The sequence below is a fragment of the Stomoxys calcitrans genome, chromosome 2 (genome assembly GCF_963082655.1).
Source record: "Stomoxys calcitrans chromosome 2, idStoCalc2.1, whole genome shotgun sequence".
NCBI classification, from domain to species: domain Eukaryota; kingdom Metazoa; phylum Arthropoda; class Insecta; order Diptera; family Muscidae; genus Stomoxys; species Stomoxys calcitrans.
The window spans coordinates 50,238,940-50,252,632 of record NC_081553.1 but is presented as its reverse complement, the minus strand read 5'-3'; the positions used below and the strand labels follow the sequence as shown (position 1 = coordinate 50,252,632).

At 39.8% G+C, this 13,693-nt stretch overlaps 3 protein-coding genes across 3 annotated transcripts in view; 1 reads left to right on the top strand and 2 right to left on the bottom strand.

The window, feature by feature from the left end:
- LOC131994658 (suppressor of lurcher protein 1) overlaps nucleotides 1-13,693 on the top strand; it is a 394,762-nt gene that overhangs the window by 331,170 nt on the left and 49,899 nt on the right. The window lies entirely within an intron of this gene.
- LOC106083121 (probable cytochrome P450 9f2) lies at nucleotides 2,338-4,271 on the bottom strand. The gene is made up of 4 exons (XM_013245972.2): nucleotides 3,992-4,271; nucleotides 3,407-3,911; nucleotides 2,660-3,320; nucleotides 2,338-2,609 (listed from the first exon to the last, which is right to left on the bottom strand). The coding sequence occupies exons 1-4, from the start codon at nucleotides 4,192-4,194 to the stop codon at nucleotides 2,440-2,442; spliced, it is 1,539 nt and encodes a 512-aa protein (XP_013101426.2). The 5' UTR covers nucleotides 4,195-4,271; the 3' UTR covers nucleotides 2,338-2,439.
- LOC106083122 (probable cytochrome P450 9f2) lies at nucleotides 7,326-9,398 on the bottom strand. Its single transcript, XM_013245973.2, has 4 exons — nucleotides 9,134-9,398; nucleotides 8,549-9,053; nucleotides 7,645-8,305; nucleotides 7,326-7,589 (listed from the first exon to the last, which is right to left on the bottom strand). Exons 1-4 carry the CDS (start codon nucleotides 9,334-9,336, stop codon nucleotides 7,420-7,422), a joined length of 1,539 nt encoding a protein of 512 aa, XP_013101427.2. The 5' UTR covers nucleotides 9,337-9,398; the 3' UTR covers nucleotides 7,326-7,419.

Here is a 13,693-nt window from a genome sequence, read left to right as displayed (position 1 = left end):
CAAGGTAGCTACCACTTCATTTTTCATATGTGGGGTCGGTCTTTTACTTTAATTCACACCTATACCTTTTATTCATCGACTTCGAGCGCGATTTTGACACAGTTTCGAGAACTCCAATGTGGAGCAAAATGCCAATTGGCCCATGAACATTCCACTAAAGAACTGGGGCAAACTTCTCAAAAATCCATTAATGCTGTCCGATTCAATTTTAAGCTCAATGATAAGGGACCTCCTTTTTTTAGCCGAGCCCGAACGGCGTGCCGCAGAGCGACACCTCATCTGGCAGAAGTTTTTACATGGCAAAGAACCTCACAAATGTCGCTAGCTTTAGGAGGGGATAACCACCGCTGAAAAATTTTCTGATTTACTTGCCAAAAATTCGAACTCAGGCATTCGGCCTCATAGGCGGACATGCAAAACTCTGCTCTACGGTGGCCTCCTTCAATGTGGAGCACACTGTTAAATAAGGGCATCCCTGAAAAGATAGTGACACTAATTAGGGAGCTGTATAGGAATGCTGAAGTTTCAGTCCGTTTTAATGGAAAAGAGAGTCGACCTTTCGGGATCGATAAAGGATTTAAGTAGGGTTGCAACCTATTTTTATGCAAACCACCATAGGATGAGGGTATAGTAATCTAGTCATTCCATTTGTAATACCTCGAAATATTCGTCTAAGACCCCATATACTATACATGATCGTCTCGACGCTCTGAGTCGATCTAGCTATGGCCGTCCTGCTGTCTGTTGAAATCACGATAGTGATCGAACGCGTAAAGCTAGCCGCTTGAAATTTTGCATAGATTCTTAATATCAATGTAGGCCGTTGAGGATGGCAAATGGGCTTTATCGATTCAGATTTAGATATAGCTCCCATATAAACCCATCTCCAGAATTTGACTTCTTGAGCCCCTGGAAGTTGCAATTTTCGTTATATTTGGCTGAAATTTTGCAGGTGCTGTTCTCCTTATTACAACAACCGTTCTCTTAATACTTAAAACAACTGAGCTTAGTACGGTCCTAATCGGTCTATAGCCTAATGTGGCTCCCATATAAAGCAATCTTCCGATTTAACTTCTTGAGCCCCTGGAAGCCGCAATTTTTTTTCGATTCGGCTGAAATTTTGTATGACTTCCAACAACTGTGTCAAGTACGGTTCAAATCGGCTCATAATCTGATATAGCACCCATATAAAGCAACCTCTCAACTTCCTGAGCCTTTATAAGCCGCAATTTTTGTTCGATTCGGCATTGGCACGTAGGCTTTGTTATGACTTCCAACAACTGTGCTTAGTACCGTCCAAATCAGTCTATAGCCTGATATAGCTCCCATATAAACCACATTGCCGATTTGACTTTTTTCGATTCGGCTGAAATTTTCCATGTAGTGTTCCTTTATGACTTCCAACAACTGTGTCAAGTACAATTCGAATCGGTCTATAACCTGATATAGCTCCCTTACAAACCCATCTCCGATTTAACTTCTTGAGCCCTTACAAGCCGCAATTTTGGCCAATTTGGCTGACATTTTGCATGTGGTGTTCCTTTATGACTTCCAACAACTCCGCTAAGTACAGTCCAAATCGGTCTATAACCTGATATTGCTCCCATATAAACCGCTCTGCCGATTTGACTACTCGAGACCTTACAACCGCAATTTTTGTCCGATTTGGCTGAATTTTTGCAGTTGATGTTCTGTTACGACTTCCAACAACTATGCCAAGTACGGTGCGAATCGGTCTATAACTTAATATAGCTCCCTAATAAACCGATCTCTGATTTGACTTCTTGAGCCCTTACAAGTTGCAATTTTTGTCCGATTTGGCTGAAATTTTGCATGTGGTGTTCCTTTTTGACTTTTTGACCAACAATTGTGTCAAGTACGATCCAAATCGGTCTATAACCTGGTACAGCTCCCATATAAACCGTTCTCCCATTTGTTTCTGAGTTTATTAAAAAAGAAAAATATTCATGATGGAGTTTGAGCGTAATAGTGCGATTGCTTTGCATTTGGCTAGAAAATCACAATCAGCTATTGTTGGCGAACGCAAACACCTCAAAGTGTACAAAATGTTGTTATATGCAAACATTATCTTATCTCAATTCCATGACAGCCGGTTGTAAATACCGGATTGACCTGATGGAGTTCTTCACCGGCAAGGGCTGCCGCCTTAGAGTATAACACACTGCTACAACAACAACATTATCTTATCTGTTCTGACTTTTTGATTATGCTGGAAGTTCGATTGTTCACAAAATTTGGAAGGCTTAAGATGGTCCCTATTAAAAATCTTTGCTAGACATGGTACACATATCACACTTTTAGAACAGGTTTTCAACGTTAATAAGTAGAAGCGATTTTAAACATTTAATAGCATTAGTAGCTTGAGTAGCTTTGTAATATGAATTTCTTGATAGATTTCTGCAAACTAAAACAAAATAGTTAGACAAATCTGGGTTTAAGTTGCAACCAGAAACCATTCTTAGGACGCAGCTGTATTGTGGTCTTATCCAGTTCCAAGGGTGTGCAGGTTTTTGGAGAAGCATCTAAGCGATAATCGCGCAATAGATAATAAAGATATGCCTTAATCTCCAGCAGGGCAAAACGATTTCCTAAAATACAAATAATCAAAAAAAATCTTTTAACATAGTTCACCACCCACCTATACAATTTCTGGGACCCAGTCCAAATGGCATATAAATGCCAGCATCAATTTGTGATTTGTTCTCAGCGCTAAAGCGTTCTGGATTGAACTCTTCAGGATTTTCATAATATTTGGCATCTCTTTGTATGCCAGCCATGGCAACACGTATCATATCGCCTTTTTTGATTTCAATGCGTTCTCCTGTTGCCTGAGACTCATATTCATAGTCCTTGTTACACACACGATCTACGGCCAAGGCAACAGGCCATTTTCTCAATACTTCGGAGACCACCATGTCCAGGTAAGGCATTCTCTGCAATGCTTCATAGCTTATGGATTTCCCCTCCAACTCTTCATCTTCCTTAGAGATTTCTTCATAGAGTCTTTGTTGTATATGGGGATTTTCCATTAATTCATGGGCAGCAAAATTCATGACCGACGAAGAGGTATCAAAACCTGCAGCAAAAAATATGAAGCACTGGGCGACCACCTCAATATCAGACCACTGGCGAAAATGTGTTTTAGGCGCTTCGGAAGGTATCATGCCTCTGGCCTCCATTAAAAGATTTATCATATCGGGACGATGTATGTTGTGCTCCTGGCGATATTTCATGGCATCCAAAACCAAACGCATAAAATAGTCGGTGTAGGAACGCTCGAAAAACTCGATTTTAAAGAACTAAAAGACAATTTTTCAAATAAAAAGTTTTTTAAGGCAAAAATTAAGAATTTTCATTTAAAAAAAAAAATTCTCTTATATCTTACCTCTGCCACCTTCGGCATCAGCATAATGAACATTATTTTCATCTGTTGCAGTGTCGAAAAATTGATAGCCTTACGAGCCTTGTCATAGAACTCATTATCCCTATCACGATACGAATTGATTTGTAAACCGAAAGCCGTCGAGGCTATGATGTCATTGGTCAGACGTGTAGTAAAATCTCTCATATCCAACTCAAAGCCTTCTGCTCCAGCATTGATATGTTGCTCCCTTAGATAGGACATTGCCTCTTGTACACACTGCAGTATAAGTTGAAACATTTGTCTCATTTTGCTGCCGGTAAAGGCGGGACTTAGGGTACTCCTCATATCACGCCATCTATCGTTTTCCATCATAAATATGGTGTTGGCTATCATATTTTCAGGAGAGCCCACCAGAAAACTGCGACGATTGAAAAAATGCTCATGGTCTTTGATGAGCACGCGTTTGATGAGCTCCGGTTCGCGTATCAATATAACCGGATCACGGTTATCGAATACACCATAGACGCTGGAAAAGCACCAAATAAAAAATTTTATGATGTCATTTTCCAATTGAAAATCATCACCATCCCATAAACGCTGTCATACATGCCATTATGCCTCTGATAGACTTCACAAATCATTTCAAGCACATTTGTCCTTCTCAATATCACATCTTTGCCACTGCCCAATAGGAAACATGGTTTGTCATGGGCCATATTGCGCTTTTCAAAGAAATCGTCATTTTTGGTGGCCCAACGATAGAAGAACACCGCTCCAATTGCCAGCAATACTAGGAACTCCACGAGCATTTTTTTTTAAATTTTAATAACTAAACAATTTTCACTATTAGTCCGCTTTTTTGTGATTGCTGTGTGTTTGCGTGCCAAAGTTCTTCAATAGACTGTGGATTTTAAATTTACGAAATAAGAGAACGCAAGAGATCAGAACATTTTTAAATTAAATTTTAATTAGTGGCTAAAATTTCTTCTCTTTTCTATGAATTAAACTAGAGCGCCGAAATTAAGAACTAAACCGAAACACACAGCACTCAACATTAAAAATTTTGATAGTTATCCCGACGCGGGATAACTATGAGGACCACACAGACTGGAACTTTGAGCTCCTACTTGTGTGGTGTCCATAGTTATCACGGGAAGCTTAGCTGAAAATTGGTCCAACAGTCAGAAAGTTTAGCCTCCAGGAGATAACGTCCGATAATGGGTTGAGGCTATTAGAGTTCGCCGCGGCAAAAAACCTGAGCACACGGAGCTGCAGCAAGAGCCGTTGTCTAGCGTTCGAAGTCATCGATATAACTTCCAATAGATGCACATAGATTTCGTCGCGGCAAATCTGAGCACACGGAGCTGCGGCGAACGCTAGACAACGGCAACGGTTGTCTAGCGTTCGCAGCCATCGATACAACTTCCAATAGATGCACAGAATCATGTGCACCATGGAAGTAGTGTAATTGTCGCAGAAAAAAGTCTATCATTACACGAAAACACATGCATTGGGCAAAAGTACAGCTAATAGACAGAGTTGTCGAGCGTGGTTAATGTGGTAATTGTAACATAGAGGTGTTTTCAAATACAACATACCAACGCAGGGTTCTTGAAGCCATCACACCTACAATGGTTGGAAAGTCTTCTAACCAAAGACGAAACGCTTCCCATAATGGTTGGTGTGTGTTGCTATCTCTGGCTTTTCTTTTCCACTTGCAAAGAAAATCTTCGATCATTGAGCTCGTCTCGAAAGAGAAACAAAACAAAAATTGTGAAATTTAATGTTCTACGCTCTAACAGGCAAAACACTTGAAAATGAAACAGGTAAAAGCGTGATAAGTTCGGCCGGGCTGAATCTTGGAAACCCACAACCATGGATTCTGCTAAAAACTTCTTTCAAACCAGCAAATATTAAAGCTTCTAGGAACCGAACAAGAATGATCGAGAGACTGGTTTACATGGGAACTATATCAGGTTATAGACTGATTTGGACCGCACTTGGCTCATGCTCAAATTCAGCCAAATCGGACAAAAACTGTGGCTTCCAGGTGTTCAAGAAGCCAGGTTTATATGGGAGCTATATCAGGTTATAGACCGATTTAGACCGTACTAGGCACAGTTGTTGAAAGTCAAAAAGGAACACTATTTACCAAAATTTTAACCAAATCGGTGGAAAATAATGGCTTCTAGAGGCTCAATAAGTCAAATCGGGAGATCGGTTTATATGGGACCTATATCAGATTATAGACCGATTTAGACCGTACTTGGCACAGTTGTTTAAAGTCGATAGGGAACACTATGTGCAAAATTTCAGACAAATTGGTGAAAAATAGTGTGTTCCAGGGGCTCGGGAGATCGTTTTATATGAGAGCTATATCAGGTTATATACCGATTTGGACCGTACGTTTTACAGCTGTTGAAAATCATGACAGAATACTATGTGCAAAATGTAAGCCAAATCCGATGAAAATTGGGCCTTTAATGAGCTCAAGAAGTCAAATCGGGAGATCGGTTTATATGCGAAATATATCTAAATCTCGGTATAATCGAGGCGACGATAGGAAACCTAAAAGGAAGGGGAAAGGTTTCCGATAGGATACCTAAGATGAACCTTGAAGTCGAGTCGAGTGGATTGACGGAACCCTAGTATTGCCATCTGGAAGATTATGTTACACGGATGGATCAAAGCTGGAGGACAGAATGGGCCTGGGGGTTTAGATTGAAAACCCAGGAACTGACATCTGCTTTAGACTGCATGACCATAATACGGTCCTGCAGGCGGAGATCCATGCGATCACGGAATGCGTGAAGTTGTGTAGATATAAAGAAAACATTTTCCCAACATTTGCTTGAAATTCAACGAGCTCTGGTTGAGAATGTGGTTCAAGAATGTCCGCGAGGACGTAGAGTGTGAACATCTTTAACGACAGTAAAATTGCCATAAGGGCAATAACAACCAGGACGGTATGGTCACGAACAGTCTTGCAGTGTAAAAAGGAGATTAACGCCTTCTCTGAGGATGGTAAAATCCGCATCGTTTGCGTGCCGGGTCATAAAGGAGTAAGGGGAAATGAAAGGGCAGACGATTTGGCGGTGAAGGCCAGAGGACTGCCGTCAATAAACTTGGTTAACCCGAAGCCTTTCGGGTCGACGCAGTCCGAGTTAAGGGAGTGGGCGACGTATTCACATGCAACATTGTGGAAAAGCGAAACAGTCGGTAGGACGGCGAAAATCCTATGGGGTATCCAGATCGTTAGAAGACGAGGTTATTACTAAAAGGAAGTAAGAAGGAGTTCAGTATAGCTATTGGTATCATAACGGGACACATAGGACTATGAGCTGACTTATGTAAAATCGGTGCGGCAAGTGATAGAATGTGTAGGGTATGTGGGGAAGATGATGAGACGTTGGAGCATTTCCTATGTCATTGCCCGGCTTTCGCGGCCAACAGGCACCGGTACTTAAGAGGAGAAACGATACCATGAACCAACTTAAGGAAATGGTATGGAAAACAATTAAGGATTTTGTAAGTAGCACGGAATTCCTAACTTAATTTTTTCTTTTTCGAGGTTACTTTTTAGTTTTTTTAGTTTTTAGAGCGCACAACAAGCCGATTACTGCCTAAGGGGTATGGCCATAGTGACATGGGGCGGATAAATGTCTGCACCCTCTTTTCAACCTAACCCAATTCCTTAGTCCTCCTCCTGTCGATAACAGGACGAAGTGCCTTAGCGGTTCGGCAACCATCCGTTCTCGCACTTGACCCCGCTCTGGCCATCTCCTCTTCTAAGTTCAGTAGTTAGACAAATATCACGTAGGCAAGACTGGTTCGCCCGCTGTAGATGCACCCCTGCTGGCGCAAGGAATCCCTTCATGTCCGGAAACCCCCATCAGCGTTACACCGATAGAGAAACCAAAAAAAAAAATATTTTAACACATTTCCTTAAAAATAGTTCTTCAAAATTTGTAACATCTCTTAATTTTATTTATTTTAGAATATGAGTCCCTTTATTGATTATTCACAATACAATTCTAAGCAAATCTGGGTTTTAGTTGCAACCAAAAACCATTCTTAGGTCGAAGTTGGAGAGTGCTCTTATCCAGTTCCAAGGGTGTGCAGGTTTTTGCAGAAGCCTCTAAGCGATAATCGCGCAGCACATAATAAAGAAATGCCTTAATCTCCAGCAGGGCAAAACGATTTCCTGTTACCAACAAACATTTCGCAAAAATTAATCACAACTTTCATCCATTACTCACCAATGCAATTTCTGGGACCCAGACCAAATGGCATATAAATCCCAGCATGAATATGTGATTTGTTCTCAGCGCTAAAGCGTTCGGGATTAAACATTTCTGGATTTTCATAATATTTTGCATCTCTTTGTATGCCAGCCATGGCAACACGTATCATATCGCCTTTTTTGATTTCAATGCGTTCTCCTGTTGCCTGAGACTCATATTCATAGTCCTTGTTACACACACGATCCACGGCCAAGGCAACAGGCCATTTTCTCAATACTTCGGAGACCACCATATCCAGGTAAGGCATTCTCTGCAATGCCTCATAGGTTATGGATTTCCCCTCCAACTCTTCATCTTCCCTAGAGATTTCTTCGTAGAGTCTTTGTTGTATTTGGGGATTTTCCATTAATTCATGGGCAGCAAAATTCATCACCGACGAAGAGGTATCAAAACCGGCTAGAAAAAATATGAAACATTGAGCCACCACCTCCATATCAGACCATTGGCGAAAATGTGTTTTCGCTGCCTCGGAAGGTATCATGCCTCTGGCCTCCATCAAGAGATTGATCATATCGGGACGATGTATGTTGTGCTCCTGGCGATATTTCATGGCATCCAAAACCAAACGCATAAAATAGTCAGTGTAGGATCGATCGAAAAATTCAAATTTAAAAAACTGGAAAAATTTTAAAATCGATATCATTAACAAAAAGCGGTTGTAAATATTAAAATTTTTTTTTTTAATTTATAAAAAAAAAAGATTTTTCAATTTTTTTTAATTTTTTAAGCCATTACCAAAAAAAATTATAAAAATTTTAAATATTTTTAAAACTTAAAAAAAAAATATTTTTTTTTTAATTTATAAAATTAAAAGTTTGAATAAATGAATTTTTTATCAATTTTCCCCCTTCTACCATACCTCTGCCACCTTCGGCATTAACATCATGAAAAGAATTTTCATATATTGCAGTGTAGAAAAGTTGACAGCCTTTAGCGCTTTGCTATAAAACTCATTATCCCTATCACGATATGAATTGATTTGCAAACCAAATGCCGTCGAGGCTATAATGTCATTGGTCAGACGTGTAGTGAAATCTTTCACATCCAACTCAAAGCCTTCTGCACCAGCATTGACATGTTGCTCCCTCAAATAGGACATGGCCTCATCTACACATTGCAGTGTTAGCTGAAACATTTGTCTCATTTTGCTGCCGGTAAAGGCGGGACTTAGGGTACTCCTCATGTCACGCCATCTATCATTTTCCATCATAATTATAGTGTTGGCTATGATATTCTCCTGACCTCCCACCAGAAATCTGCGACGGTTAAAGAAATGCTCATGATCTTTGATCAAAATGCGTTTGATGAGTTCTGGTTCGCGTATCAATAGAACCGGATCACGATTATCGAATATACCATAGACACTGGAAAAGAAAAGACCAACCAATGTTATGATGTCATTTACCAATTGAAAATCATCATCATCCGCTATACTCTGCCTTACATGCCATTATGCCTTTGATGAATGTCACAAACCATTTCGAGAATGTTTCTCCTTCTCAACATCATGTCTTTGAAACTACCCAAAAGGAAGAATGGTTTGTCATGGGCTATATTACGTTTTAGAAAAAATTCGTAATTTTTTGTAGCCCAACGATAGAAGAGCAATGTTCCAATTGTCAGTAATACTAAGAACTCCAAGAGCATTTTGCCTCAATTAAATTTACGAGAAATTTTCCGCTTTCTTATTGCCGTGTGTTTACTGAACAAAGTTCTTCCATACACTGTGGATTGTAAATTGGAAATATAAGAGAACGCAAGTGACCGAAATAGTTTCTTTTTATATTTAACTTTAACTAATTTCTAACCTCTCTTCTCTTTTTAATTATTACAAATTATACAATTTAAACAAGTAAATAGGCGTTAAGTTCGGCCGGGCCGAACTTTGGATACCCACCACCTCGGGTATATATGTAAACCACCTTTCATCAAAATCCGGTGAAAATTGCATACCTCATGTTCCATAGCAATTATATCGAAATATGTTCCCATTCGGACCAAATGTTAATAAGTACAAGTCATTGTTCAATTGTGTATAATAAAATATTGTTCTCTTTAGTAGTTATATCTTAAAATAAACTGATCTGAACCATATACGACACGGATGTCGAAAAGTCTAACATAAGTCAATGTGTCAAATTTCAATGAAATCGGATTATAAATGGGCCTTTTATGGGGCCAAGATTTTAAATCGACATATCGGTCTATATGACAGCTATATCCAAATTTCGACCGATTTGGGCCAAGTTGCAAAAAAAATGTCGAAGAGCCTAACACAACGCACTGTCCCAAATTTCAGCGAAATCGGACAATAAAAACTACTTTTAAGGACCCAAAACCTTAAACCGAGAGATCGGTATATATGGCAGCTATATTCAAATTATCTGGGCCAAATTGAAGAAGGACGTTGAAAAGCCTAACACAACTCACTGTCCCAAATTTCGGCGACATCGAACAATAAATGCACCTTTTATGGGCCCAAAACCTTAAATCGAGAGATCGGTCTACATGGCAGCTATATCCAAATCTGAACCGATTAGGGCCAAATTGCAGAAAGATGTCGAGGGGCCTAAGACAACTCACTGTCCCAAATTTCAGCAAAATCGGATAATAAATGTGGCTTTTATGGGCCTAAGACCCTAAATCGGAGGATCAGTCTATATGGCAGCTATATCCAAATCTAGACCGATCTGGGCCAAATTGGAGAAGGATGTCGAAAGGCCTACCATAACTCACTGTCCCAAATTTCAGCAAAATCGGATAATAAATGTGATTTTTATGGGCCTAAGACCCTAAATCGGAGGATCGGTCTATATGGCAGCTATATCCAAATCTGAACCGATCAGGGCCAAATTGAAGAAGGATGTCGAAGAGCCTAACACAACTCACAGTCCCAAATTTCATCAAAATCGGATAATAAATGTGGCTTTTTTGGGCCTAAGACCCTAAATCGGAGGATCGGTCTATATGGCAGCTATATCCAAATCTGGACGGATCTGGGCCAAATTGGAGAAAAGTATCTAAAAGCCTAACATATCTCACTGTTCCAAATTTCAACGAAATCGGATAATAAATGTTGCTTTTATGGGCCTACGACCCTAAATCGGAGGATCGGTGTATATGCCAGCTATATCCAAATCTGGAGCGATCTAAACCAAATTGAAGATATATTCCGAATGGCCCAACAGAACTCACTGTCCCAAATTTCAGCAAAATCAGATAAGAAATGTAGCTTTTATGGGCCTAAGGCCCTAAATCGGAGGATCGGTGTATATGGCAGCTATATCCAAATCTAGTCCGATCTGGGCCAAATTGACGAAGGATGTCGAAGGGCCTAACACAACTCACTGTCTCAAATATCAGCGACATCGGACATTAAATACGCCTTTTATGGTTCCAAAACCTAAAACCGAGAGATCGGTCTATATTCAAATGTGGACCGATTTGTGCCTTAACTCACTGTCCCAAATTTCGGAGAAATCGGACAATAAATGCGCCTTTTATAGGACCAAAACCATAAATCGGAGGATCGGTATATATGGCAGCTATATCCAAATCTGGACCGATCGGGGCCAAATTGAAGAAAAGTGTCGAAAGGCCTAACATAACTCACTGTCCCAAATTTCAGCAAAATCGGATAATAAATGTGATTTTTATGGGCCTAAGACCCTAAATCGGAGGATCGGTCTATATGGAGGCTATATCAAGATATAGTCCGATACAGCCCATCTTCGAACTTAACCTGCTTATGGACAAAATAAGTATTTGTGCAAAATTTCAGCTCAATATCTCAATTTTTAAAGACTGTCGCGTGATTTCAACAGACAGACGAACGGTCAGACGGAGGGTCAGACGGACGGACCGACGTCTTAGATTTTTACGCTGATCAAGAATATATATACTTTATAGGGTCGGAAATGGATATTTCGATGTGTTGCAAACAGAATGACGAAATTAGTATACCCCCATCCTATGGTGCAGGGTATAAAAAGCACTATAAAAGTTAAGAATGCTGGGGGTTCATAGAGAGGGTATCGGGGGTTTGATAGTTGAAATCAACTTCGGCAACAAAAGGGGCTTCAATGACAACAAAGGGATTGAAGGATGAAAGTCTTTGCCAAACATAAAATCTCATAGAAAGAGAGGTTATTTAAAATGATAGGTAAGAAAAAATGTGGAAATTAGAGATCAAATGTTTATTAAGCAGATTTCAAATGCTGCTCACCGTTATAATGACTTGCCACGAAATATCTTAGCCCTAGTTTGTTACAAAATAGTGCACAATGGCCTTAAAACTGTAGTAAGGTTTAGTTATTCAAGGCAGTATCGCATAAATTTAAATACGAAAAGTACTATCGTTAAGTCTAAACTTATTTATTTAGACAAAGACAAAGTAAGGGCGGGCTAAATTCGGCCGGGCCGAATTTTGGGAACCCACCGCCATGGATTCTGCTAAAATATGGGAACTATATCTGGTTATGAACCAATTTGGACCGTACATGGCACAGTTTTTGGAAGTCATAAAAAAACACAATGTGCAAAATTTCAGCCAAATCGGATGAAAATTTCGCTTTCCAGGGGCTCAAGAAATCATGGGGAAATGGGAGATCGGTTTATATGGGAGTTATATTGAAATTAGAGCCGATATAGGAAATTTATATTCCCCGACGACCTATGGAAGCTATATCAGGAAACTATATCAAGTTATAGACCGATTTGGGCCGTACTTGCCAAAATTGTTGGAAGGCAAAGCCAATTCGGACAAAAATTGCGGCTTATAAGGGATAAAGAAGTCAAATCGGGAGATCGGTTTACATGGAAGCTATATCAGGTTATAGATCGATTTGGACCGTACTTGCCCCAGTTGCCAGTTACCGAAAGTGGTCTAGGTATAAATTCGTGCATGACAGAAATAGTTCTTTGCAGCAGGAGATACAAGTTGCTTACAGTGTAACCTGGCTCCTTGGTGTCATGCATTGGGTATATACTGCCGTTGTCAGACCTATAATGCTATATGGTGTTGTGGTCTGGTGGACGGCGCTCTAAAAGTCCACCTATTGTAGAAAAGGTTACCCGCGGAAGTGTGTATCAAGCGGAGATCCTTGCAATTAAGAAAGTGGTGGAATGGCTGCGATAAAATGACTATTACGACGATTGGCATAAATATCTCAGACAGCTAGGTAGATATTAAATCAATGGAGAACGTATTTCTGAACAGAAACAAGTAAAAAGGCATTAAGTTCGGTCGGGCCGAACACCTCTGGTATATATGTAAACCCCCTTTCGTCACAATGCCATGAAAATTGGATAACTTATGCACCCAAATTCGGCACGGACATTGAGTGGTCTTATAAATATAAGTCACTGTTGAATTTTGTATTTCAAATTTCAACAAAATCGGGTAATAAATAAAGCTTTTATGAGCTTCAGACCCTTAACCGGCATATCGGTCTATATGACAGCCATACCTAAGTACAGTCCTATTTTAACATATTTGGATCGGATGGCGAGTGGCCTAAACTACTCACTGTTTCAAATTTCAGTGAAATTGGATAAAAAAAAAAATGCTTTTATGGGCTTCAGACCCTTTATTGGGAGATCGGTCTATATGGCAGCTATATCTAAATATAGTCCGATCCGAACCATATTTGGGTCGGATGGGGGAGACCTAAAACTAATCGCTGTTTTAAATTTCAGCGAAACCGGATAAAATATAAAGCTTTTATGGGCTTCAGACCCTTTATCGGCAGATCGGTCTATATGGCAGCTATATCTAAATATAGTCCGATCTTTACCATACTTGGGTCTTATGTTACCAAACCTAAAACTACTCACTGCTTCAAATTTTAGCAAAATCGGTTAAAAAATAAAGCTTTTATGGGCTTCAGAACCTTTATCGGCAGATCGGTCTATATGGCAGCTATATCTAAATATAGTCCGATATTTACCATATTTGGGTCCCATGTTAGGACACCTTAAACTACTCACTGTTTCAAATTTTAGC